Source organism: Nilaparvata lugens, chromosome X (genome assembly GCF_014356525.2).
Source record: "Nilaparvata lugens isolate BPH chromosome X, ASM1435652v1, whole genome shotgun sequence".
Classification (NCBI taxonomy): Eukaryota; Metazoa; Arthropoda; class Insecta; order Hemiptera; family Delphacidae; genus Nilaparvata; species Nilaparvata lugens.
Window position 1 is genome coordinate 61,193,698 of NC_052518.1, and position 27,087 is coordinate 61,220,784.

General features: G+C 35.5%; 1 protein-coding gene across 4 annotated transcripts in view; it reads left to right on the forward strand.

Moving 5' to 3' along the window:
• Positions 1-27,087, forward strand: part of LOC111057680 (UDP-galactose/UDP-N-acetylglucosamine transporter srf-3-like) — a 197,221-nt gene that overhangs the window by 41,784 nt on the left and 128,350 nt on the right. The window contains exons 2-3 of one of the 4 annotated variants that reach the window (XM_039443411.1): positions 3,903-4,025; positions 21,357-21,411. The exons of 1 other annotated variant lie outside the window; for it this stretch is intronic. In XM_039443411.1, coding sequence (XP_039299345.1) covers positions 3,984-4,025; positions 21,357-21,411 — 97 coding nt within the window. In that variant the 5' untranslated portion in view covers positions 3,903-3,983. The remainder of the gene's footprint in view (positions 1-3,902; positions 4,026-21,356; positions 21,412-27,087) is intronic. 2 more of the 4 variants (XM_039443410.1, XM_039443413.1) reach the window with 2 other exon arrangements.

A 27,087-nucleotide genomic window follows, 5' to 3' on the forward strand; every position in this document is an offset into this window, starting at 1 on the left:
AGGAAATTTTTCAAAGCTGATGACATAAACGATGTTCCTCTATCGGAATGTATGTAAGACGGTACACCAAAAAGAGAGAATAGTGATGTAAGGTGTTTTATTACTGTATTAGTAGTCATGTCAGGACAGGGGAAGGCAAATGGGAATCTGGAATATTCGTCTATAAGAACTAAAATATACTTGTTTCTAGAACTTGATTGTAGTGGGCCTTTGAAATCCATATTAAGACGTTCAAATGGTCGAGTTGCTTTGATAAGGCGGCCAGTTCCTTTGGCATAGCGTGGTTTCATTTCAGAACATGTAATACATTTGGAACATACTTCTTTTACATCATCTATTGAATATGGTAAGTTCTTTGTTTTGGTCCAATGATGGAGTCGAGTAACTCCTGGATGACACAGGTCCTCATGAATTTTTATCAGTTTCTTTATATCTGTATGGCATCCAACAGTGGCACAGACTCTTGATAGTGTATCTGCTGGTATATTCTCTTTCCCAACTCTATAAATTATATTGAACTTATATTCTGACAATTCAAGGCGCCATCGTTGGATTTTGTCATTCTTAATCTTGCTGGTTTGTTTATTACTAAACATGAATGAAACTGATTTCTGGTCTGTGATAAGTGTAAATTCTCGTCCAAGTAAGTAATGTCGCCATTTCCTGATTGATTCCACAATGGCATAAGCTTCTTTTTCCACTGCAGAGTGCCTAGTTTCAGATGTGGAAAGAGTTCTTGAGAAAAACGCCACTGGTCTCTCATTCTGTGTTAATACTGCTCCAATAGCGTAATCTGAGGCATCAGTTTCCAAAGTGAACGGGACTTTTTCATCAATGTGCACTAGAACTGCAGATCCTATTTCTTTCTTTAATGATTCAAATATATTTCTGCATTCTTCATTCAACGGGAAGTGAGTATTATGCACAAGTGGATGGATCTTTTTTGAAAATTCTTTTATCCATTTGGAGTAGTGTGCAAGCATTCCAAGGACACGCTTCAATTCTTTCTGATTTTTTGGAGCTGGTAAGTCAAGGAGTGGTTTCAATCGATCTGGATCGGGCTTAATCATACCCTGACCAATTTCGAATCCCAGAAAGGTTAAATTCTCCATAGATATTTTACACTTTTCTTCATTAATCGTGAGGCCATATTTTTCTGTTGCTCTCCAGAAATTTTCTAAATTTTCATCATGTTCTTCTTGGGTCCTTCCGCATACAATAATATCATCTAAATAGGCATAACATGATGTCAAATTTTCTTGTTCTATGATTTGATCAATCGCTTTCTGGAAAGCAGCTACTCCATTCGTGACTCCGAACGGAATTCTTTTGAATTGATACAGTTTGTGTCCAACTTCAAATGCGGTGAAATGCCTTTCCTCAGGCAAGATTGGTATCTGGTGATAGGCAGATTTCAGGTCAATAGATGAGAATATTTTATATTGCGCTACCTTATTGACTAATTCTTCCATTAGTGGTAGTGGATAGGCATCCAAATTCGTGAATTTGTTGATGGTCTGTGAATAGTCAATCACCATACGTTTCTTTTGGTTCTCTCTTGAAGTAACAAATGCTTGAGCTCTCCAAGAAGAATGACTATTTTCTATAATATCAGCATCTTTAAGCCGTTTGACTTCATTCATCATAAACAAGTAATCCTCTTCTGAATGTCGTCTCGATTTAGTTATTATAGGCCGACAGTCCGGTTGAAGATCACGAAACAATGAGACAGGTTCTACTGTAGCTTGGGCTAGAGCACACTTTTTAATTTCATAAGTAGGCCTTCTTGCGTCATTGTCTTCATTCAGTTGTAGTGCTGCTTTAGATCCACCGAAATCAAAAGTGATGGATAAAAAGTTCTTTAGAAAATCGTGTCCCAAAATTACACTAGCGCAACATTTGTTCAATACGATCAAAGGAAAATCATTATATTCTTCGTTCTGGAAATATATTTCACTCAAAGCGCACTCAGTTGTTTTAGTGTTGCAGGCACTTGAAGCAAATGTAATCAAATTGGAATATGGCATAGTTTTCATCTTCGATTGTACTACTAGTTTCTTATCTATAAAACTTGCTGTGCTCCCAGTGTCTAATAGTGCCAATGTATCTATTCCATTAACACGTATAGGAACAAGACATTTTGAGAGGTCAGTGCTGGTATTTGCTGCTGAAATTACTGTGGCAGATACCATTTGGTTTTTTTTATCGTTTCGTGCTCTGCATACTTTTGAAAAATGGCCTATTCGATTACAAGTTAGGCATGGTTGTCCTTTTGCTGGGCATTGGCTATTATCAGTATGATTATTATAGCCACAAAATCTGCATTGAATCTTCTTTTGGTAAGAATTACGGACTAAAGTCGTTTTCTCGGTATTTTTATTCTCGTTTGCTAGGACTGTGTTAACATATTCTGAACTGGTTTCGTATTCTTTAGCAATGTTTTCAGCATTCTCTAACATTCGTGCTTGTGAGATAGCGTCTTGCAAAGTTAGCGATTTCATTTCGAAAAGATGTTGTCTGATTTTCGATGATTCTAATCCGGAGATGAACGCGTCTCGGATATATTCACTTTTGTTATCGTCAGCCGTGACTGCTTGAAAGTTACATGGTAAACTTAGCCGTTTTAGTTTATTATAGAATTGATCAATTGATTCTCCATGGTTTGTTTTGCTTTAGATAAGCAGTAACGTGCATGTACTACATTTTGAGGTTTTATAAAGCTTTCTTCAAGAGTTGTTATAGCTTCTTCAAATGATATACAATTGCAAATACTTTCAAAAATATTCGGTGACACATAATTGATCAAAACATTCAATTCATCCTTTTTCGGGATTGAACTGTTTTTTAAGAAGTTTAAAAATGTTACCTTCCAATGTCTCCACGTTTTCGGTGCTTCATCTGAATCTTGGTCAATCGATAAAACTGTTGGTTTCAGTATTTTTCCAAGCATTTGGTTTTGCGAATCGTTTTCTCCTTCACTGACTAAATCTTGACGTTTACTCGTTTTTCTTTTCGGACCCATTTATTTTATTTTTAATGTCGAATAAATTGTAATAGAATTGGACTCAACACGAGCTTTATTCGACATTAAATATGTGTCTTAGTAACAGAGATAACAGATTATAAATATTACAGCTGTTTTATCATCACACTTGATGATATACAAATCAAAAAACTTTGAAAAATATCACGAGTTAAAGGGTTTTTTAGCCTTCGCACAGCATACAGAACTTACCTAAATCCCGAGCTCGGAAACCGGCCCTATATGTGTGGTCCCTTAAATGACTTAATAAACAAGTTCCTCTGTACTAAGTACAGGTTCCTCTGTACCTCTGTACTATTATTTATTATTAATACAACTCTATTGTTCACTTTATCCACTTCCACAACTTTCACAATATTACAATAACTTACAACTTGTAAATTGAACATGTTTCTTAACGCTGAGCCCTGAAAAGCACTCACAAAAGTAAGTTGAACCTTCCATTTTGTAAACGTGAAATTCGTAAAAGTGAACGAAGTGAAGCATGATGTTCAATCAGTTACCAATAGCTCATGTTAGGATAAACATCTTAGAATAGATTGAATATATTATAATGAATCGTTCTAATTTTGTATAACAAATTATAAAAATGGATCGTGTTTGGTATGTATGCCGAATATGGGCATTAAATTTATGGTTGTTGGTCAAAGTTGAATCTTCACGTACCGCTAACCACTATTTTTGTGTAAAATACATGCAACGCTGGCTGTCATAAAATTAACAATGATATTTTATTATTTTATAATGATCAAATTATTGATATCATTCGTGGTCTCTTTATAGAATAATAAAAATTGAAAAGTTCAATCAAAGTACTTGTTTGTATCAGTGTTGTAAAGATGAGTTTCTTCTTTTACAGAAGCTTCCTCTTTCTTGAAATTGATGACTAGTCTCATATCATTGACGATACACAATGCATTGTTGGCTTTAAGTTTACGCTATGCTACAACACGTTCTCGCAGCATATTTCATGCTACAACAGGTGGGTAATAAGTTTATTATGGAAACATTAGATATTACGATGGAAAAATATTATAATAATTATCATGCAAGTTGAGTCCCAGATTTCGATGTAGTTGAATGATTCATTAACTAAAAAGTACTTATTGAATTGTTCTGATCGCATAATAGGAACTGAACAAATTAGAAGGAACGCAACATTAACTCATATATTTATTTCTCATAATAAATTAATGAGAGAGAGTTTTTGGGTGATTTTTTTAGGGGTTTGAAAGTTGATTTGTTTTTGAAGGTTGAAATAAGAAGTTTCCTCTTACTGGAAATTCTGAAGTTACATTGTTCAACGCCCAATACATTTATATCCATGGTTTGATTAAATCAGAACACAATCATTTTGCATAGAGAACATTTTGATTGATGCATTTGATGTCAATAAAGATTTTATTTTAATCACGTTTCTGATGGTCTCTTAACAAATTTCTCATCTGCTTAGTAGCTATCGAAATCCGCTGGGCTCTTGGTGCGTCGTGCAACCCTACTTTCGCACTCGGCCATCATCAAACGTATTTCACCTGTAATCCATGGAGCAGGATCCCTTGTCACTCTGCACTGCCAGTGTGCACATACTTAATTAATGGGATAACCCATCTTCCAACTTATTTGCCTTATGATAAAGATCACCATATACAGTGCTGGATCACACTTACAGTTTTTTTTTTGCTCAAAATCGAATTCAGCAGCAAAAAAACATTAGTCCTGTGAAAACTAACCATGAAAATATATAGGGGGAATGCGAGGGCGATTTTTCGATTTTTATCAATTTTGGCTCATATTCGAGGATTTTTGCAGCCATGAATTGATTGTCTATGTATTTTTACATCAGTTTTCAATGTTGGAATCACGTAACCTGCCGTAATTAGGGGGGAATAGCCATAGTTTCGAATTCCAGCTCAATCAACTCAGAAAATCTTGAAAAATTGCCTTGCACAGACAAAACATCGATTTTCTTGATAGGGAGCCTGGCCCTCTCATTTTTTTGAGAAAATTTTTCAGAAAAAGTGTGAAATTTCCAGCCAAAACTGTGGATCTCACAATCTTGTGAATGATATCATTAAGAAGGGGACCAAAAATAACCTACAGAAAAATTGTCGAATAACAACATTTTTAATTCTAGGAGTGGTGGGGGGCCCCTCATATACAGTGCTGGTCATGGATCACATTTACAGGGTTTTTTATGCTCAAAATCGAATTCAGCAGCCAAAAAACATTATTTCCGTAAAAACTAATGAAAAAAACATTAGTCATGGTGGGAGGGTTATTTTTCGATTTTTGTCAATTTTGGCTCATTTTCCAAGATTTTCGCAGCCAAGATATGACTGTCTCTGTATTTTCCACACCAGTTTTTGATGTTGGAATCACTTGACTCGCCGTCTATGCTGCTGATAGTGCATCATCAAACCCAAAATTAATTCCAGGGGGCACTTGAGGGGGTCTGTGTGATTTTTGGCAATTTTGAAAAATCTGCAGTTACACTGGCCGGTATAATGATGTTCAAATATGTCAAAAAAATTGAAGTCATCTGAAAAGAAGAAAAAATATCATGTATGAGAGATTCCACTTTGGGGGGTTACCCAGGACTCCTCAATTTTTCCAGCTTCTCAATGGTTATTTTTATAGCAAAGTCAAGAGAAACAATCTCACTCAGAACATTGGAATGAGGCCATTCATCATATAATAACTCGATGGGATGATATATGAGGGATGTAAGGGCAGTTATTTATTTTTTTTTCCAATTCTGGCCAAGGAAATTTTTGACCCTCACAATTTGGCATCAGATTCAGTTGTTGAGATTACATTCATTGCTGGTTAAAAATCACAACCACAGCTTTTTCATGCTTGGAATTGGATTCAGCAGCCAGAGAAACATTAGCTCTGTGAGAATAATCCAACAAAATTCAATAGGGGGGATGCAAGGACAATTTTTTGATTTTGGCCAAATTTGTTTAATCATTGAGGATTTTTGCAGGATTCGATTGGCTCTGTATTTTTCACATCAGTTTTTGATGTTAGAATCACATAGTATTATGGCATCTATGCTCCTGATAGTGCACCATCAAACCCAATTTGAATCCATTATTCAAATAATGACAAGTTGGCAGCACTGAACTGCCTGTTAAGAGCTTACTTGCTTCACTGTGTAGTTAAATAGATTTTATTTGATGTTTTAATTAGATTTTGCTCCAATAGTAGTGACTATTAGTAAATATATGTAGCTAGTGAGTGTTTCTTACATGTGCATTCGATTCGGACTGCCGGTATGTATTTATTGTACTGCTTCGTCCCCTGATAACCTCAACTATTCCAACTACTGTATTTCATTGCTGTTACACTTGCAATTACAAGTAACTGCTCGTCTCGAATGAACGCGGTAAACACGGCAATATTGACTTGTACTGAGTGATAGAATTGTTACTGCTAGAGTTGTTGACGTGAAATTGTGCTTACCGTCTCGATAAAAGATAAAGATAACTAGATAAGAGCTAGTGTACGGCTGTCTATTAGATTTCAGAAACGTTGTCGAGTGTTATCGCTTATCGCTTCAGATAAGGGCTCCCCGTAGAGCTATGGATTTCTTTCTTTCGCCGGTTTCTGGCGTCTTGCGTTTCCTTGGCAACGAAGCAGTGTTTGCTTGATTGTTTCCACTGAGCAGCGGTTCGAAGGCAGTTGCACACAGGCGCCAGTTTTGAAAGCAAATTTTGAAAACAACTATTTGCGGGTCTACGTTTAATTGTTGTCTGAATCTGTTTTGACAACTGTGAGAGTCTACTGATCTTATTACCCCCTGTAACTTAAATTTCTTTTCCTTTCCTATATTCCTTTTCTCTTCAGGAGCTTCCATATTTCCCTGCTTTGACCGCTCTCTTGGCACTTTCACTTCCTTTCTATTTCTCCTTTACTCTGGTAATGAAATATTTGGTCATCACTGAATAACTACAATAGAAACTACAGAAGGAGCTGAAAAACTGCATGCAACAATCCTTTTTGGCTGAGTTGGTAAGTTCTGAAGAGATTATAGCTGCCATTAAAAAGATGAAAGGCAATAGAGCACCAGGAGTTGATGGAGTTCTGCCTGAGTTTATCAAGAATTTGGGACCAAAAGCTATAATGTGGCTCTCAAAGTATTTTTCTGAAGTAATGGCTAGAGCTGAGCTCCCCAAATCCTGGAAACAAACAAAGGTCGTAGCAGTATTGAAGCCAGGAAAAGATCAAAGAGATCCAAAAAGCTATAGACCAATAGCCCTGTTGTCAGTTGTGTACAAACTTTTTGAACGAGTCCTACTGACAAGAGTAGGGAGCAGAATGGATGAGTGTTTGCCAGAGGAGCAGGCTGGTTTCAGGGAGGGTAGGAGTTGTGAGGAACAAGTATTGGGGCTCACAACTTACATTGAGCATGGGTTTGAGAGAAACCTCAAATCAGGAGCCGTATTTCTGGACCTTAGTGCAGCATATGACACAGTGTGGAGATCTGGTCTTCTTCTGAAGTTAGCAAGGATCCTGAAATGCAAGGCAACCGTCAATCTCTTTGGAGCTATTTTGAGAGACCGTACATGCAGAGTGTCTCTTTATGGTAAACTCAGCACTATAAGAAGATTACAAAATGGTTTACCTCAAGGATCGGTTCTTTCACCAATTTTGTTCAATGTTTACACTGCAGACCTGCCTGTTACTCAATCACGCAAGTTTATTTATGCCGATGACATTGGGCTTGTTACTCAAGGTCGAAATTTTGATCAGCTCCAAATTGTGTTGAATGAGGACTTAGAGTTAATGGCAGAATACTTCCAGCAGTGGTTCTTGAAGCCAAACCCGTCCAAAACTGTCTCAACAATATTCCATCTCAGTAACCAGCATGCAAAAAAGACAATTGATCTCAGGTTATGTGGCAAAAGAATATCTCATCAGGAAGCTCCCCGTTACCTAGGAGTCAGACTTGATAGATCCCTCACATATCGACAACATCTGCAGGGGTTGAGAGATAAACTGAAGACAAGGCTAAATATCATCAGCAAACTTGCGGGAACAACCTGGGGTTGTGACATGAATGCCCTTCGAACATCAAGTCTTGCACTTCTGTACAGCACAGGGGAGTACTGCTCTTCTGTCTGGGCTCGCAGCAGACATGTTGAGAAAATTGATACAGTTTTCAATGAAACTATGAGGAAGATTAGTGGGACATTGAGACCAACAGAGACTGAGTGGTTGCCTGTGCTCAGTAATATCATGCCTCCAGATCTCAGAAGGTTGGAGAAGAAGAACAAGTTCATTTCCCAGTTACAACACATTCATGAGGATCTCCCAGTCTCAAGAGATTTGGCTAACCCTCCACCAAGGCGCCTCAAGTCAAGAAGATACTTGAGACTTGACGAGCAAGAGGAAATTAGAAGTGCAAGGGAGTTATGGAGACTGAGATGGTTGCAGGGAGAGGTCAGGAACAAAGGCCTTGTGGATGACCCAAATGACATTGTTCCTGGCACCCAGCTGAGACGTAGAGAGTGGTGTGGCCTTAACCGGTTCAGGACGCAGGTGGGAAGGTGTGCTGAGCTGATGACAGCATGGGGATACACATCTGATCCTCTGTGCCAATGTGGACAAATCCAATCAATGAACCACCTTATATCTGAGTGTCCACAATACTCCTATCATGGAGGGCTGTCGGCCCTCCATGATGCTGGAGAAGATGCGTGTCAGTGGCTCCAGAACGTTCTAAATTCTATTAGTATTTGAAATATTAAGTTTAAAATTATGTTTTTTTTTATAATTTTGGCCTATGTATGCATATGCATATATATATATATATCACTGAATAGTTGTTTTCCTCTCAAGTAGCATCACCTCGTCAAAATTATGGAAGAAATTATACTGGGGCTAACAAACAAAGGAAACCAAAAGATTTCTTATAAAGGATATTCATTCAGAAAATGTAATGTCAAGTCTTCTGGGCAAATTGTATGGCGCTGCCTGAGCAAGTCATGTAAAGTGACACTAGTTACTGACGATCTGGTGAAAGATATCATTGAGATTAAGAATGATCATTCACATCCTTCTCTCACAAACACAGAAGTGGATTCAATTGGTTTGTGTTCAACACCGACAAACACTTCTATCTCAGTTATGGACCGTTTTTGTAATAATGAAGATAGTCTCGTTGATGGGGATACTCAAACTATTCCTCATGAATTGATAACTGAAAATGAAATGCTTAGAAGAGAGATTGCTACTTTGCGTGAACAATGGGATGCTGCTATAATAGATCTATAGCTAATGATCTACGAATTCTAGAGCTTACGGATAGGGAAATGGTTGATTTCAGTGCTCAGTGCACTCCTACAGAATCCAATATCTGTCAATCCTGTAATGGTGTATTAGGCAAGACTTCATCTGTCTGCAGTGCAAGCACTCAGACGGAAAAATTGATAATAGAAGAGGGTTATCAGTGCACTGACACTCTTGGCTCTACTCAGAAACAAGATGGCGCTACGCAGACTAGTGTGGAAAATGGTGAAATTATTCCTCATGTGCTTCCTTATGGTCTGGACAAAAGTCATCTTGACCTCCTACTTGAAGAGAATGTGAGTCTCATGGACCAAATAATATCTATAGGCAGTGAGCTAGAGAAGGCAAGGAAAATTCAATCTCAAATGGAAGATCTTACTGTTGCTTTCAACACATCAAGAAGTGAACATTTGAGCTCTTGCGATTCGCCTACAAACGTAGATATTAATGTTAGAATATGGGCTGATAGTCATGGGAGAGGAATAAACGATGCTCTTGACAAATTACTACCTTCAAATTATAAATCTACCACCCACATTGCACCAGGTGCTCCAATGGAGATTGTTATCGAGAATATGCTCTGCAAACGTGAAATTGAGAGCACTAAATCAAGTGACTATGTAGTTTTGATAGGAGGCACAAATAGTTTCAGTGCTGATGGAAATACAGAGGATCTCTTGAAAAACTTTACAGAACGTCTTGTGAAAGTGATAGAGGCATACAAGCATACAAACTTTATTCTCACTACTGTTCCATATAGATACGATCTTCGAGAGAATTCGATAGAAAACATCAGAATCAATCGTATCAATAGAGTCATCAGAAATATACCTAAGTTCTATCAAGGGGGATCTGTGAAGATTGTTAGTGTTTGGGCATATGAAAGATCACTACATACAGGTCATGGCTTGCACCTTAACAAAAGAGGAAAACGTAGATTAGCATGGGATATTTATAAAAAGGTAGTTGAGAAGTCATTTGGAAAAGTATTCAGGAAGCATGAAAGAGAACTGAGACCCGAAATACTAGTGGAAAATGGATGCAACCCATCTATTACTCCCCAACATGGTTCTTTTTTAGAAGAGTAGAGGAGCGAAGGTCTGATTCGATTACTACGCCTGTATGCACACAAACTGTGACTGATGTTGCCATTTCGACAAGTGATTCATATAAGATTCCAGTTTATAACCGTAACAATCTCAAAGGTGGTGCTGATAGAAATATTTCTATTAATAAATTGAAATTATCTATTCTTCATATTAATATACAATCCATCAGAAATAAATTGAGTATGATAGAAGCTGAACTTGTAAACAAACCAGTGGATGTTTTATGTATGTGTGAACACTGGTGTGTGAGAGATGAAATAGATTGTTATGTGCCATCTAATTACGTGCTTGCTAGTTTCTATTGTAGAGAGCCACCACAGTCACACGGGGGATCGTCCATATATGTTAAGAAAGATAACATTTTTGAAGTTATTGACGTAGCCAATCTTTGCACTGATTTTCTATGTGAGGCTTCAGCCATCAAGCTTATTGAGAATTCTATTATTGTAATAAATGTATACAGGACTCCGAACTCTGATGTAAAGACTTTCTTTGTGTATCTTGAAAATCTGTTGGAATATATTCTCACAAAATGTTGTAAATCTATTATATTGGCAGGAGATTTTAATGTAAATATCTTGGATGTTAACAGTTTGGCTTGTAATGATTTTTTAAATCTTCTTAGGTCTTTTAATGTTTATTGTGCGAATAAGTTGCCCACTAGGGGGCAAGCTTGCCTAGATAATATTATCACTGATATTCAACCTGATTTATGTAAAGTATCATTGCTGGGTGAAGGAAGATTGTCAGATCATGCAGGGGTGTGGCTGGAGATTTCTGTACAAGATTCTAAGACTGGGAATGCACGAAACAAGACTGTAACCAAACGATTAAGAACTGATGATAGATTATTAGAACTTAAGAATAGATTTTTGAATGTTAACTGGTCTCAGAACTGTTACAATGAAAATTTGAATGTAGCTTTTGAAAATTTTATGAATGTAATATTGAATCATTTTAATATATGTTGTCCTGTAATTACTTATGTTGAAAGTGCTAAGAAAAAATCTTGTAACAAGTGGTACACACCTCAAATAGCAAATATGAGAAATTGGCTGATTATTTTGTATAATAGATGGAAGTATAGTCATGACATTGAAGATAGGCAAAACTTCTTGAAATTTAAAAGAGATTATAGGAAAGCCATTACAAACTCTAAAATTAAGACCAATGATGACTGTATTACTAGAGCAAAAAATTTGTGTAAAGCGGCATGGAATATTATAAAAACTGAGTCAGCAACTTCTGGATATAAACAGCAAGAGCCACCTATATCAGCAGATGTTTTAAACAATTATTTTATAAATGTATCATGTGCTATTAATGCTAGTAACGTACCTTCTGAGAATCATTCAATTTTGTTAAATAAATTTAAAATGCCTTTGAACTTAGAAAATAATAATTTCAAATGGAAAAAAGTGGAACCAAAGCTGGTTCTTGACATTGTAAAAAATCTAAGCACTTCATCAGCAGGTGATATTTATGGCCTGAGCAATGTCGTTGTCAAAGGTTTCATAGAAGGTATACTGACACCTCTTACATTTCTGATTAATTCAGTTCTTATGGGTGGAAAATTTCCAGATTGCTTAAAGCTCAGTAAGGTAACTCCGGTTTACAAGAAAGGTGATAAAACGCAGCCTAATAGTTACAGACCAATAGCTTTAGTTCCTATAATAGGTAAGATTATTGAAGCCTGTATGTTTGTTCAATTGTACGACTATTTTAATTCCAATGACTTACTCTATGAACATCAATATGGTTACCGACCGAAACATTCTACCATAACAGCCGTTGAGACTGTTGTTAATAGGATATTAGAAGCATTTGAGAATAAGTTAATTGCAGGTGTGTGTCTAATAGATTTACAAAAAGCATTCGACTGCATATCACACTCTATTCTGGAGAATAAATTACGCCACTATGGTATCTTGGGCAGTGAGCTAAATGTAATCATGTCTTATCTGCAGAATAGGAGACAAGTTGTAATTATAAACAGTAAGAAGTCAGAAGTTGTAAAGGTGATAGCAGGAGTACCTCAAGGGTCGATATTGGGCCCATTCCTATTTCTAATATTCATGAATGACTTTCATTGTAGTGTATCATCTAATAATTGTCTACCAATACTGTATGCAGACGACACATCATTGATGTGCTCTCAAAAAAGACAGGAAGACGTTACAGCAAGGTTAATAGAGAGTATCCAATTGTCTACGGCCTGGTTTGAATCTAATAGATTAGCAATTAATAATGATAAGACTGAGAATATATATTTTTCATTGGCGAACAATGTTTGTGAGAATAGATCAGTCAAATTGTTAGGTTTATATTTAGATAATAAGTTAACATGGAAAGAGCAAGTAGAGTTTGTATGCAGGAAAATTTCAAGAGTAGTCTATCTTATAAGGAAGTTAAAATATTGCGTAGGTACTCAAACACTACTGATGACCTATTTTGGCCTGTTCCACTCACTCATCAGTTATGGAGTTATGCTGTGGGGGAACAGCAGCAATGCAGGAAGGGTGTTAATACTACAGAAAAAAGTCATCAGAATTATTGCTAACCTGCAGCAAAGAGATTCCTGTAGAGAGAGTTTTATTAAATTCGGTATAATGACTGTGACTTCATTGTATATTTACTACAATCTAATCCAGGTGAGAAACAATTTGGGAAATTATCTTCAAAATAGTGATAACCATAATTACAATACCAGACAAAACGGTGACCTTCTCACACCCTATGTAAGATTGTCTAGAACTCATAGGAGTCATATGTATCAGAGGCATGTAATGTTTAATAAAATCCCCATAGCAATAAGAAATTTGCAAGAAAAAAGCTTTAAATTAGTGGTAAAGAATTGGCTGAAAAAGAATCCATTTTATAACTTAAGAGAATTTCTAGACTGTGATATTAGTAGTATTGCTAGACTGTGAGCTATAATTAGTTTTCATGTTATATATTATATTGTAATATGTATTTCAAATTTATATTTTGACGAAGCCTATTGCATTGATGTTTATATGTTTAATGGCAAATAAAATTCTTATTCTTATTCTTATTCTTATTCCAGGGGGCACTTGAGGGGGGCTGTGTTATTTTTGACAATTTTGAAAAATCTGCAGTCACACTTAATGGTATAATGATGTTAGAATATGTCAGACAATAATTGAATGTGATGAAACAAAAAAAAAAATTGACAGAATCTACCTTGGGGGAACAAGGACCCCCTCAATTTTTTCGACTTTTCAATGCTTGATTTCATAGCAAGGTCAAGAGGAACAATCTCACTCAGCACATCGAAATAAGGCTATTTATCATAAAGGAGAACTGGATGGATTGATATATGAGGGATGTAAGGGCAATTTTCTGATTTTTTCCAATTTTGGCCCAGAAATTTTTGACACCCACAATGTTGCAGCCAAAATTTCATGGGTTCTGTAATTTTCACATCATATTTCATTGTTTAGATCACATAACTAGCTGTCTATGCTGCATAATAAAACTTGAAATTAATCTAATCCAGGGGGCACTAAGGGGGGGACAATATAGGTGCTGTGTGATCTCCGGTAATTTAAAAGAATCTACAACCACACTGGAAGTTAGAATGATGTTGGAATATGTCAAGAAAGAATTTAAAGGGATAGAGAAAATGAAAAATATCAAATACAAGAGATTCAATTTTTGGTGTTCCGCAGGGTCCCCCAAATTTCTCAACTTTCCAATGTTCAATTTCATAGCAAAGGCATAAGGAACTATCATTTTCAGCACATTGAAATGGGGCCATTTATTATATAAAAACTGTATGGGAAGACATATGAGAGATGCAAAGGCAGTTTCTAAGTTCACCGATCAATACTGCAATCACTAAACTCAAACTACTTAATTACTATCCTACCCAGCACAGGAAAGTCTCTAGGAGTCCCAGCAGGCTCCAGGAGAACTATGGATTTTTCGAAATTTCCTTTTCAAAACTTGAACCCAGCCTATACTCTACCTGGCCTACCAAACTAATCCCACTAACGCTACCCTATCTATCCTTCTATACATAACCTACCTATTCGACCCACTATCAGTTAATCTACTTAACCTACCCCACCTAAGTCACCCTACATAAATTATGCTTTTCAATCTACACTATTGCACCCTACTTAAACTACTCTACCTACCCCACCCTACCAAACCTACTCAACCTAAGCCACCCTGCCTGAAATAACCTACCTAAACTATTTTACCTAATCTTGACAACCTAACCTACCCTACCCAAGATAACCTACATAATCTACCCTACCTAACCCACCTTATCAAAATAGAACTACCTAACCTAAGCCACCCTACCTGAAATAACCTACCTAAACTATTTAACCTAATCTTGACACCCTAACCTACCCTACCCAAGATAACCTAATCAATCTACTCTACCTAATCCACCTTACCTAAACTATCCTACCTAACCAACTCTCCCTTATCACAAATCCCACCCCACCTAACCTACTCTACCTAACCCACCCAACATAAACTACCATACCCAACCTACTTGGGCAGGTGAAGCCCGCCTCCCAGCCGAAGCGCGGAGGCTGCTTCTCACCCCTGTTCAGTCATACCACTCATGGGGGTGCAAGTGGCAAACTCACTTTTTGGAAAAAAGGGGGGAATTTCTACAGTTTTGAATTCCAGCTCAATTGACTCAGGAGATCCTGAAACATCACCTTGCACAGATGAACCATAGATTTTTGCAATAGGGGGCGCAGACCCCTCATTTGAAAAAAAATCTTCTAAGTCAAAATATGAAAAATTCTCATCCAAACTTGGGCATGTGACGATTCCAAATTCCACTCATCCCTAGGAGTTCCTAGGAAAATTATGGATTTCACGAAATTTCCATTTCAAAACTTGAACCTGGCCTACTCAACTTATCCCACCAAACCCAATCCACCCAATCCATCCTTCTATACCTAGCTTACCCACTCAACCCTCTCTCAGTTAATCTACTTGACCTACCCCACCCAAGCCACTCTACATAAATTATGCTTTCCAACCTACTCTACCTAACATACCAAATGCTATCTCACCTACCCCACCTTACCCCTCCTAGATATACTTGAACTATTCTAACAAACAACCCCCACATAACCCACTCCACTTGACCTACATAATCTATGCTTCTATGATGTGCATCATTCTGGGTAGCTAGGTTATTAACAATGTTTAGACCCAGATGTTCATCTAACCTCTATTTCTACTACTCTACCCTACTAAACTCTACTCTTCCAGTTGGAGCGCAAAGAGGCTGCTACTCAACAAGGTAGAGTCATAAAAGGTGATTAGGTGGGCGAAGCCTGCAGATCAGCCTGAGCGCGAAGAGCCGAGGCTGCTAACCCACCCCAAGTTAGGGGTTAAGGGGGCAAAGCCCCCGCCATGCACAAAGCATGAGTCATATATATACTATAGCCGGAGTGTGTCTGAAAACCTCCTGACAAGGGTGGTTGTTGTGGTGGATTCTTTCAACGAGTGGTTGAAACCATAGGAATAATTATGATATCTGGAAATTTTCCATTTTTTGGGGGGCTCCCGGACCCCCACAATATTTTCAACTTTTGAACCGCACATTTCTCAGCAAAGTGCAAGGGAACTTTTTTGTTCAGCGCCTTAACATAACTGGATTCTCACGATAAAATTTCGACCTTGTTGCAGGTGGTGCGGGGGGGAATGAAATTTTCATCAGTTTTTTTTTAATCAAAATTTGAAAAATTCCCCAAACTGGCACATGTGACAATACTAATTTTCTTCAGAAAGTCTGTAAGAGTACTAGCAGGCATCGGGGAAACTATTGATTTTTCGAAATTTCAATTTTGGGGGTCAATTATGCCCCCCTCAATTTTTGGGAAATTGAAGGGGGGAATTGGTGATATTAGAGTAACAACCACAACAAATTCTTGCATTGACCACATTTTTTATAAAAATTCATATAAATTATAAAATAATGTCCATTAGAGGAGCTATATTTAGGACAACCATAACTGACCACTACGCAGTTGTACTGAACTTGGTGAAGGTTCCTATCAATAAGGATAATAGAAACGTATTGATAAACACATTAACTAGAACCAACTATCATGCACTATTGGAACACATAAGGAATGAAGATTGGGAAGAAATCTATACTGTGAATGGAAGCATTGACACTATTATGAATGAATTTGTCGATTGTTTGACCAGTCTCATCAATCAATGCAAGAAGGTAAAAGAGATACCTAACAGACCTCGTCCCCTGAAGCCCTGGATATCTGAAGGCATCATAAGATCAATAATCACGTAGGACAAAATGCATTCTAGACTCAGAAGAGATCCTAATAACAATATCTTAAAGAATGGATGGTTTGAATAAGATCATAAATCATGCAAAGGAGTAGTGTATTCTTGCAGATACTGTGCTCCAATCACAGAGCAGTATTTTAATTAGGGGGCGGAGCCTAAGCCCCCAAGGGGGCTCCAAACCCCGCCCAAATCCCCCTGCGCTCCGCGCAGGAAAACTCCATTTTATAACCCCTTGCCTGGACCAGTTCTCCCACCGATATGAAAACCGCCATTTTAGTTCAAGTATTTATTTGAAAAAAACAAATTTATGGGCGTACCAATTGTAGAATCCCCCTCCAATCAATCCCCCACACTTCGCGCGAGAAGACCCCTTGCCTAAACCTCCCACTAGAAGACCTCCATTTTTGTTCAAGTACTTATTTAAAAAAAATATGTAGACATATCACTTGCAAGATCCTCCTTCCAAACAAGCCCCCCTACCGCCCCCTATGAGGCCGCCCCCTGCCGCCCTGCTACTTTTAGCAAGCAGAATACCGGCTATGTAATGTAAGTAGATTGATGGTTTTATTTCTTGCATTAGAAAAAGTGTATAGCAAAAAGTATGTATTATTACTTCTTATCTATAGAAGGAAAATGTATGGAATGTTGTTTTAACAATGAATGGAACTCTGTTTACATCCACGCTGACATACTCTGGAATATTGTTTTGAAGCTTTGCGCGAGAAGCCGAATGAAAGCTTGTTTACATCTGTACTGACCTACCCTACTCTTTTTTCTTCTTCTCTCATCTACCTTTTTTCTTCTTCTTCTCTCGGCTGCTAACTCAAACAGGTTCTCAGTTTCTTGCTCACATCAAGACCTAGTCTTTTTATCATTTAGAGTCATATTGTAGTCATCATATCTTTTCAAAAGTCCAGTTTGGAGCGGTCTATTTAAAAGTGTCTCATCATATTTCACCTCAGGTTCTGAAATGTTAATCATTTTAAAAAACTCATTTATTATGTGATAATCTGGTAGCCCCCTCTCTTGTAGACTCTTCCAATCAAATGTTTTTGATGCAGTAAGACACTCACTGATTAAATAATAAGTAAATTTAATTATTTCTGTGTTGAGTTTTTCTATGAAAATATTATTATCAAAAATAATATCACCCATGCTATCTTTCACAACTTGTAGCATCATATTTAGATCTCCAATACTAACAAGTTGTGCTCTCTCAATATAAAACTCTTTTCTAGATATAAAATTCGATTTCTCATTATTACTTATATATGCTGAATTTAATTTCTCCTGAAAATCTGTGTTTCCATATACTAATTCTGGAAAAATACTTAAATATTTAAATTTTCTAAGCTTACCAATGTTGCTTTTTCAATATTAAACTCTTTTCTAGATATAAAATTCGATTTATCATTATCAAACAAATCTCTTACAGCTGCTTTAAAGTTTAACTGAATATTTTTAATTTCCTTCTCTAGCAGATCTACTTTAGAATTACTTGTATTTATTATATTAGTTCTATACTGATTAGCAGAATTCCTGTTAATAAGCATTTGTCCAAACTTATCAATACTCATTATTATAATCTTGCTTATATTATATATCCGAACTCACGTGGTTCTTCAATGATACTAGCAATCTCAACTTGATGACTGTCATGACCTGTCTGTTGAGATCTCATCAACAAGTCTAACCTTGAAATAAGCTCATTTACATCATCCCAATAAATATAAGTACGGTTTGGATTCATGTTCTTAATAAAAGTTAGACCTTTACCTTTCTTTAATCATGAACTTTGTCGTTGCGTAGGAAACAGTAGTCTTTGAATTAATTTTGATTTCATACCATTTACTTGTTTTAAATTCCTGTTAGAGGTAAGATCTGTAAACAATAATAGCCTTTTATATTTCTTGAAATCATTAGTTTTAATAAGGTTAATATCTGGTTTACTTTTAAATAGTAATTCCAGCAAACCTTGACTCAATTTAATTTCAATCTGTACTGATTCTCCTATAACTAAATAATCATTATTGAATATTAATGGTATCTTTCTTCCCATATAGTAAGAACTTGTATACTTATGAAATTGTATTCCATACATTACTGATTTAGGTTTCAAATCATGAAACTCACTAATATACTTATCTAACATGATGCTTAGTGGTGTTAATCTATGAGTAAAGCTAGTCTCATCGTACACTATTCTACTATTGTCTCCCTCATTATTCGTTTCCTCTCCCTCATCCTGCTCAAATCTCTCTTGTTTCATATGAACTGAACTATGTCTTTCACCTTCTTCTTCTTCTTCTTCTTCTTCTTCTCTTCTTCTTCTTCTTCTTCTTCTTCTTCTTCTTCTTCTTCCTCTTCATCTTCATCTTACTCTTCCTCTTCTCCTTCTTCATCTGATGAGATTTCATATATATTCTCATCATCACTAATTCCATATTCTCGATTCTTATCCTCTTCAAATTGTTTCTGTATTTCCAAATTAGATTGTTTAATCTGTTCTAACAGTGATATTATTGGCTCGTATTTTTTCTTCAAGTTAACTGCAGTCTCTGATTGTAATCCTTTCAGATTATTATATTTTTTGATTATTGAATTTCTCAAACTTTGTAACTGATTTTCCAATCGATTATCAGCATTCAAGTTACTCCTGATTATATCATTATTAACTGATTGACTTATCTTACCTCTATTTCTCCTTCCTTGACTCTTAGTTCTTCTATTTGGTTTCACATGTATATGTTTTCTTTCACCCATTTTAAACATTACCTTATGAAGGTTTGTTATTAACTGAAGCCTATCAATGATAGTGTTAACCTAATTAGAATAATTTCCGTATGTTAAAAATTTGTTATAAAAACATTTAAATTCTCTCTATAATTTCCATTATGTTTCTTACAGTCTGTAAATATAGAAACAAAATAATGACTTCCCTTAGACCATACCTCTGTACACATGCTTTTAAATTTATTATAATCCATATCAACATTAACAAAATCACGATAAACTAGTTTTAGACTTAAAGGATCCATTTTGAAAATCATCAGAATATTAGCATTATCTCTCAGTAAATGCTTTGGTATGCAAGCATAACTTCGAATAAGATAAAGCGTATTCACTCCATTATGTCTTCTCATTGAAAAATAGCTTTTTATTATTGGTAGGTTACTCGTTTGAAGATCATCAAACATAACTAGGCTATCTTTCGCTATTTTGGCTGGATGCGGAATATTAATCATATCACTTGATTTTATAAACTTAACTCTGCTTAATTTAGAAAATACTTCATCTAGAAATATGTATTTATCTTGTTTCAAACTTTTACTGGATAGATATAGATGTGTGAAGCTAAGTCCATCAGTATTAAAAATTAAATTCAATACTAGATTCGATTTTCCACATCCTGATGGACCTACAATTAATGCTCTAACATTGCTAGGAAATAAACTTTCATGTTCATTTTTATTTTCCTGTTCAGTGGAACAAGAATTAACAACCAATTCATCAAAATCTACTATAGCTAATCCATTTTTTTTTTTAAATATCTTTCTCTTCTACCATAATTTTCCATGTTGTTAGTATGAAGGCTTCCTTACTACTGTTCAATCGATTATATGTGTACATACTCAATCAGACTAAACCAGCTTCATACATTATTCGAACTTACTCATACCTTTACAACTAGAGTAGCTTGGTTTAAATCAATAAATCAACATAGAATGAGAAACATTATACAGCATTTATTTTTGATAAATCTTCACATAATTGAAGTATATAGTTTATATTCATTAAATATGGTATACGATAATCAAAAATTTGTGCAATATCAACTTTATTTTTCAAACTTTTGTTGATAGTTATAATCATTTTACATTTATTTATTTTTAACTTACAACTAATACATTAATCCCTTAAACCTCTACAAGTATTACTACTACTATTACAATCAATTTTCTCATTCAAAGCTAAAGTATTTAATAGTTTTATTCTCTCCTCAATTGACGAGTTCATCATGATTTCTGTAAAAAAGTTGAATTTATGGTTTATACAACATTGCTGACTCTCCACACATTTTCATAGTCTCAAACGTGAATCTTATCTTATCAGTGTTTTCATCTGTTCTATCATCAATGAAATAACACATTTGAATATTTAACCAGCCTAACGAATTACAGTAGCAAAATTCAGGGATTTCATTTAATTCACATCTTTGATGTCTTTCAGTTATATTTTTACTTATAATATAGCATACACTTATATGTTTTGATTTTTCTTCTTCACTTTTACCAGGTTTTATAAATGTTAAATATTCTTCAAGTTTAGTCCTACTTTCCCAAATTTATTCAATTCAAATACTGTTTTGTCAACGAGTTCAAAGTAACAACACCTATATTTTTTATCAATTTTATTTGAAAAATGGTTAATATTGAATGATTCCATCAGCAATCTGAAAATTAAACATATACTGTCAATCCTGTTCTAGCCCACTCTCATATGCACATTCATAAAAAAATTCCAGATAAGCTTATTTAATTGTTCTTTTGTTAAATGTTTATTCTTTTCTGTTATAATTTTTCCAATTCTGTCAATAGATTCTTGCAGTTTTGAGCAATCACATCTCCATGAGTCCGGTAAATCCTTATCTATGTGAGTATTATATGTTGTACCATATAAATCACAAACTAAAATATGATTATATTCATCACTATGCCAAACTCCTAATTTTTCATAGTCTCTCACAAATGTTAGATATTGTAGACTTGTCCATCCTTTTTCTGCTAATTGGTTCAATAACTCTTGATGCATCTCCAATAGCTCAGTTAGTTTACATCGATAACTCTGTATTCTCAGCATTTTCTCTAAAGAAACAGAATCATATTTACATAATTCATTAAAATGTCTCTTTATAATATCTTTATCTTATCAACTAATCATTTAAAATATATATTTCATCATAGGGGCTCTAACAGCATGAATTTTCTCAATATTCCAGAACCATATCAGCCAGAAGGAAAAGTATGCCCAAGAGGTTATCTACCAGAAGATAGCAAGCACCATAACTTTCTAAATTGCATGATTGAATTGAAAAATCTTTTACAGCAATATGATAAAATAAACGCAGATATTTTCAAAGAAGCTCTTTTAACACTTCAAACCAAAAATCTTCATGCTTCATCGTCGGTCTTCAGAGAAATTGAATTGAGGAGTATGAATGTTTATGATAATGAATTAAAAATGTTCCTTCTACCAACTACTTCAAAATATAGAATGGGATTGAGTATGGAGGGAGGCGGAGCTTACGTATCATTTGACAACAGTTCTCGCAGATTTAGAACCAATGAAAAATATATTATGGTTAGTCGAGACACTCAAGTGATGCTTAATGAGGAACTGTTGGATGCTGTTTCGAAAATTGATATATCTCGATGCAAGATACCAAGAATCAGATGGATTGATGGAGTTCCAGGGAGCGGAAAAACACATCTAATTGTTGATAAACATCGACCAATGGAAGACCTCATACTAACTCAAACAAGAGCCGCAATCAAAGGAATAAGATCAACTATACAGGAGAAACACGGAAATGAATTCAACTCAATCATCAATTCAAATTACAGAACCATGACGTCGTTTCTAATTAATGGCTGCCACAAAAAATATAAGCGCGTATTCATCGATGAAGCTGTCCTTATGCACGCCGGCTTCGTGGGATTCGTCTCTGAGCTGACAGGCGCAGACGAGATAGTACTGGTTGGAGACTCAAAACAAATATCTTACATCGAGAAAAGTGGTTTACCAGCAGTCTGGAAAAATATTTCTGTTTTCGCGGATCCAGATTCTTACCAATCAGTCACCAACAGGTGTCCAATGGATGTGTGCTGTCTGTTGTCTAACTACTACAATGATATCTGCACTACAAATAACATTATTCGATCAATTAAACCAACAATAACTAACGGAGAACCTCACAACCTACAACCACAAACTTTAATCCTCACATTCACGCAATCAGAAAAACAAATGGTACTGGAAGCTGTTAAAAACAAGGCTCCCGCTGGCTCATTAACAATACTAACTATACATGAAGCTCAGGGTCTAACGTTTAAAGATGTTATCCTAGTGAGGAAAAATACTAAACCACTCAAGATTTACAATAGCATTCAGCACATAATAGTAGCACTTAGTAGGCATACCAACTCATTCAGATATTTAACAATTGGAGAGCAAGATCTCATGTTGTCATTAACTCAAAAAATACAATCAGTTGAGGACAAGGATATCTACAATTGGCACACAAATAATTATAAACACAAAAACAAAAATGGCTGATTTGATGGAGGATTTGGATTTATTAGACATTGAAGACTTTTCGATTCCAAATTCACAAGATGTCAACAATACAATCCAACCTTTCAACTTGAAAATCATCAATTTCAACATCAGAAGCTACAATAAAAATTTTGAAGAATTTCTTATTCAACTGGAAGACCTGAACGTAGATTTCGACGTGATAGTCTTAACGGAATGCTGGATTGCTGGTGGTGTTTCCTTGAAATCAATTAATAATTATACCTGCCACAAAACAGAAAACAATATTCTACAGAATGATGGAGTAATAATCTATGTCAAATCCGACTACTTTGTCGAAATAAAAGATATTGCAGTTAGGCAAGCCAGCTGTTTGAATATGCATTTAAAAATTGGGAAAGATACTTTTGTTATAACAGCGTTATATAGATCTCCATCACACTTGGACTTAACAGAATTTCTCATTGATCTGAGGCAGATTTTGGATGATAATGGAAAGCATTTTCATATCGTTCTAGGAGATTTGAACATCAACACAAAAGAACCAAATCAGCACAGGCAACTGGAAGACTATGATAATCTACTCAGTGAATATGGATTCCTACATTGTATAAAGAAGGCAACTCGTATTGGAAATAATAGTGCTTCATGTATAGATCATATTCTGATAAACTTTAAAAAAGATATAATACCAATAGTTTTCCCAAATTCTATCACAGATCATTTTATAACTATTCTGGGAATCAAATATGATGCGGTGGAACACAATCACAACAGAAGAAAACACTACTATGAAAGTATTGATTATAATAAACTTTCATTAGCACTAACGAATGAGACCTGGAATTCCGTGTACCTGCAGGAATGCGCTGATAGTGCTTTGAAGGAAATGATAGAAATACTGGAGAAATACACAGAAGAATGTAAAGTTATTAATAGAGTATCGCACACAAAAAGAAAAATTAAGCCTTGGATTACAAATGGATTAATTACATCAATAAGGAAGAGAGATAAATTACACAGGCAAAGCAAGAATAATACAGCGAATCTACAGCTTAGAGAGTATTATAGAAGGTACAGAAATCTACTAACAACTGTAATAGAAAATGCAAAGAAACAATACTTTTCAAGGCGATTTGAAACTTCCAGCAACTCTAAGCAAACATGGGAAGTAATAAGAGAAATAACCGAAGTGCAACGGCCAAGAACACAAATCCACCAAATCAACTTGGGAGGGAGAGAATTGAAATTGGGAGATGATGATAAAGATATGGCAAATTCTTTCAATGAATTTTTTATTAGTATTGGATCAAAACTGGCCCAGGACATTCTAAATAGCGATTGTAATGGCGCAGATGAGCATGCGGCAGCTGATCAGATAGTCTGCCGGTCATTATTCTTTACACCTGTCAGTGAGGACGAAATGATAAAAATCATTAATAGTCTTGAAGCTAATAGTGCACCTGGACTCGATAATTTAAAACCAGATTTTTTCAAACAGAATAATACTATACTTGCCAAGCCTTTAACACATATTGAAAACAGAATTTTTGAGGAAGGTGTTTTTCTACAGTGTCTTAAGGAAGCTGTCATTTGTCCAATCTTCAAAACAGGAGATAAGAAAGATATGAATTGCTACAGACCCATATCATTACTCAGTACATTATCAAAAACTTTTGAAAAGTGTATCAAAACAAGACTGATCAGCTTTCTTGAAAAAAATAATCTTCTATCGCCAAACCAATATGGTTTTAGATCTAGTCGCAGTACAAATGATGCTATCCACTATGTGACCACTCAGATTGCCAATAAAATAAACATTGAAGAGAAACCATTAGCAGTATTCTTAGATTTAAAGAAGGCTTTTGATACGGTGTCACATGACATTCTTCTTTCAAGGCTTGATAACTATGGAATAAGAGGAGTCGCATGGAATCTTTTCAAGAGCTACCTATCAAACCGAACACAATGTGTCAGAGTCAATGGATGTATAAGCAACAAGCTGACTGTAAAGTTTGGAGTGCCACAAGGAACAGTACTAGGACCAATTCTTTACCTTCTCTACATAAATCGATTATGCAACATGGTAATAAATGGATCAATCACCACCTTTGCAGATGATACTGTTATACTGTTCTCTGAACCGACCTGGGAGATGACCTGGAGAGAAGCCGAGACTGGACTTCAGAGGGTGTCTCACTGGTTGGCTGAAAATCTGCTAACATTGAACCATGAGAAAACCTTCTTTCTGACCTTTTCGGTGACTCAACATGGACAGCCAACAGGAGATGAGATAGTAATCAAGAATCAATGGAATAACACTTCATACACAGTTCACAGGAAACAGACACAGAAATACCTGGGAGTTACTATGGACTCTTTTCTGCGCTGGGATCATCATCTCAATGAATTATGCGGGAGACTGAGGAAGACCATCTACAGATTCAGGATTCTGAGGACACTGGTCGACAAGGGATGTCTAAGGGTTGTCTACTTCTCTCTAGCGCAGTCCCTCATGCTGTATGGGATTGTGGGATGGGGAGGTGCAAGCTTCTTGCACATTGAACCGCTCCTCAGGGTGCAGAAGCTGATCATGAGGGTCATCAACCAGAAGCCTCCACGCTATTCATCAGACCAGCTATTCAATGAGTTTGACGTGATGGATGCAAGACAGCTTTATTCCAAGGAGATACTATGCAGATTACACAAGAACCCAACAACATTTCAAACTAGAAACCACAACCACAACACCAGATACAGGAATCTTCTCATCACCAGTGTTGCAAGGAAGGCACTATACCAGAGACATTTCAATCATTTAGCACCAAAATTATATAATCTACTTCCTGCAAACTTAAAACAGATTAATCTTCCTAGAAAGTTCAAAGCAATAGTACACAATTGGTTAATGAGCAAAGGAAGACAGAACATAGAAAACATTATATCAAATAACAACTAACAACCTAATGACTTACTAAACACTAACTAATTGATAATACACACAAAAAACTAACAAAACCTACTCTAGAACATGGTACGCCATAGTGGAGTAGGTCAATTTCCACACAGAAAAACTAAACAAGTAGAGAACACATTATAAGAACCTCTTGTAACTAACTATTGTATGTAATATTGTAATTTATTTAATATTTTTGTAATTGATGTTGTAGTTTTAGTTTTTTGGGAAATAAACATTTATTATTTATCATTTATTATTTATTATTTATTTATAATAAATACTGAGCTTATATATTCATCAAATATTACCGTTTGACAGGTCACATCTTAAAAAATATTAAACTGAAAGTCATGTTGATCAGCATATATAGTCAATTGTGAAATATTTTACTTAGTAAGTAATTGACTCTTATCTATCCAAGATGGTTCACTAAAACCGAGCCACTTTACAAGATAATGTTTACCAACTTTCTTCAATATTTTCTCCACAAGATAAACTTGCATTTCATCTAAAGTTGACTCAGATTTCTTTAATTCTTGTTCATAAAATTCACCTAAGAGTTTTTCATTATTTAAATCTTCTAATTCTTAAGTAGGTGGAATGCTTGCATAAACTGATATAACTTTATAAAGCTCTGGACTCCAATTAATTGTATAAGATTTATCAAATATAGCTCTTTGTTTACTAATTCTCACTATATCATTAATTTTGAAGCGAGGTTTGATTATATTTTTACCCTTTAAAGCTTTCAATTCACGTTTATTCAACTCATTAAGAATTCGACGTTCATGTTTCTTTCTTACCTGAGAAGGCTTTAACTTTATGACAGAATGTACTGTATTATTATAATCTTTAACAATCTTATCTATTGAGTCAATCCATCCTAATGATCCAGTTATAGTAATGTTTTTGTATAATTTAGACTTAATAGTTCTATTTAAACATTCTACTAATGCAGCTTTTATATGTGAATGAACATGATAGTGATAAATTTTATTTGTTTTTGTAAGTTCAGAAACCTTTGCATTAAAAAACTCCTTCCTCATATCTGTTTG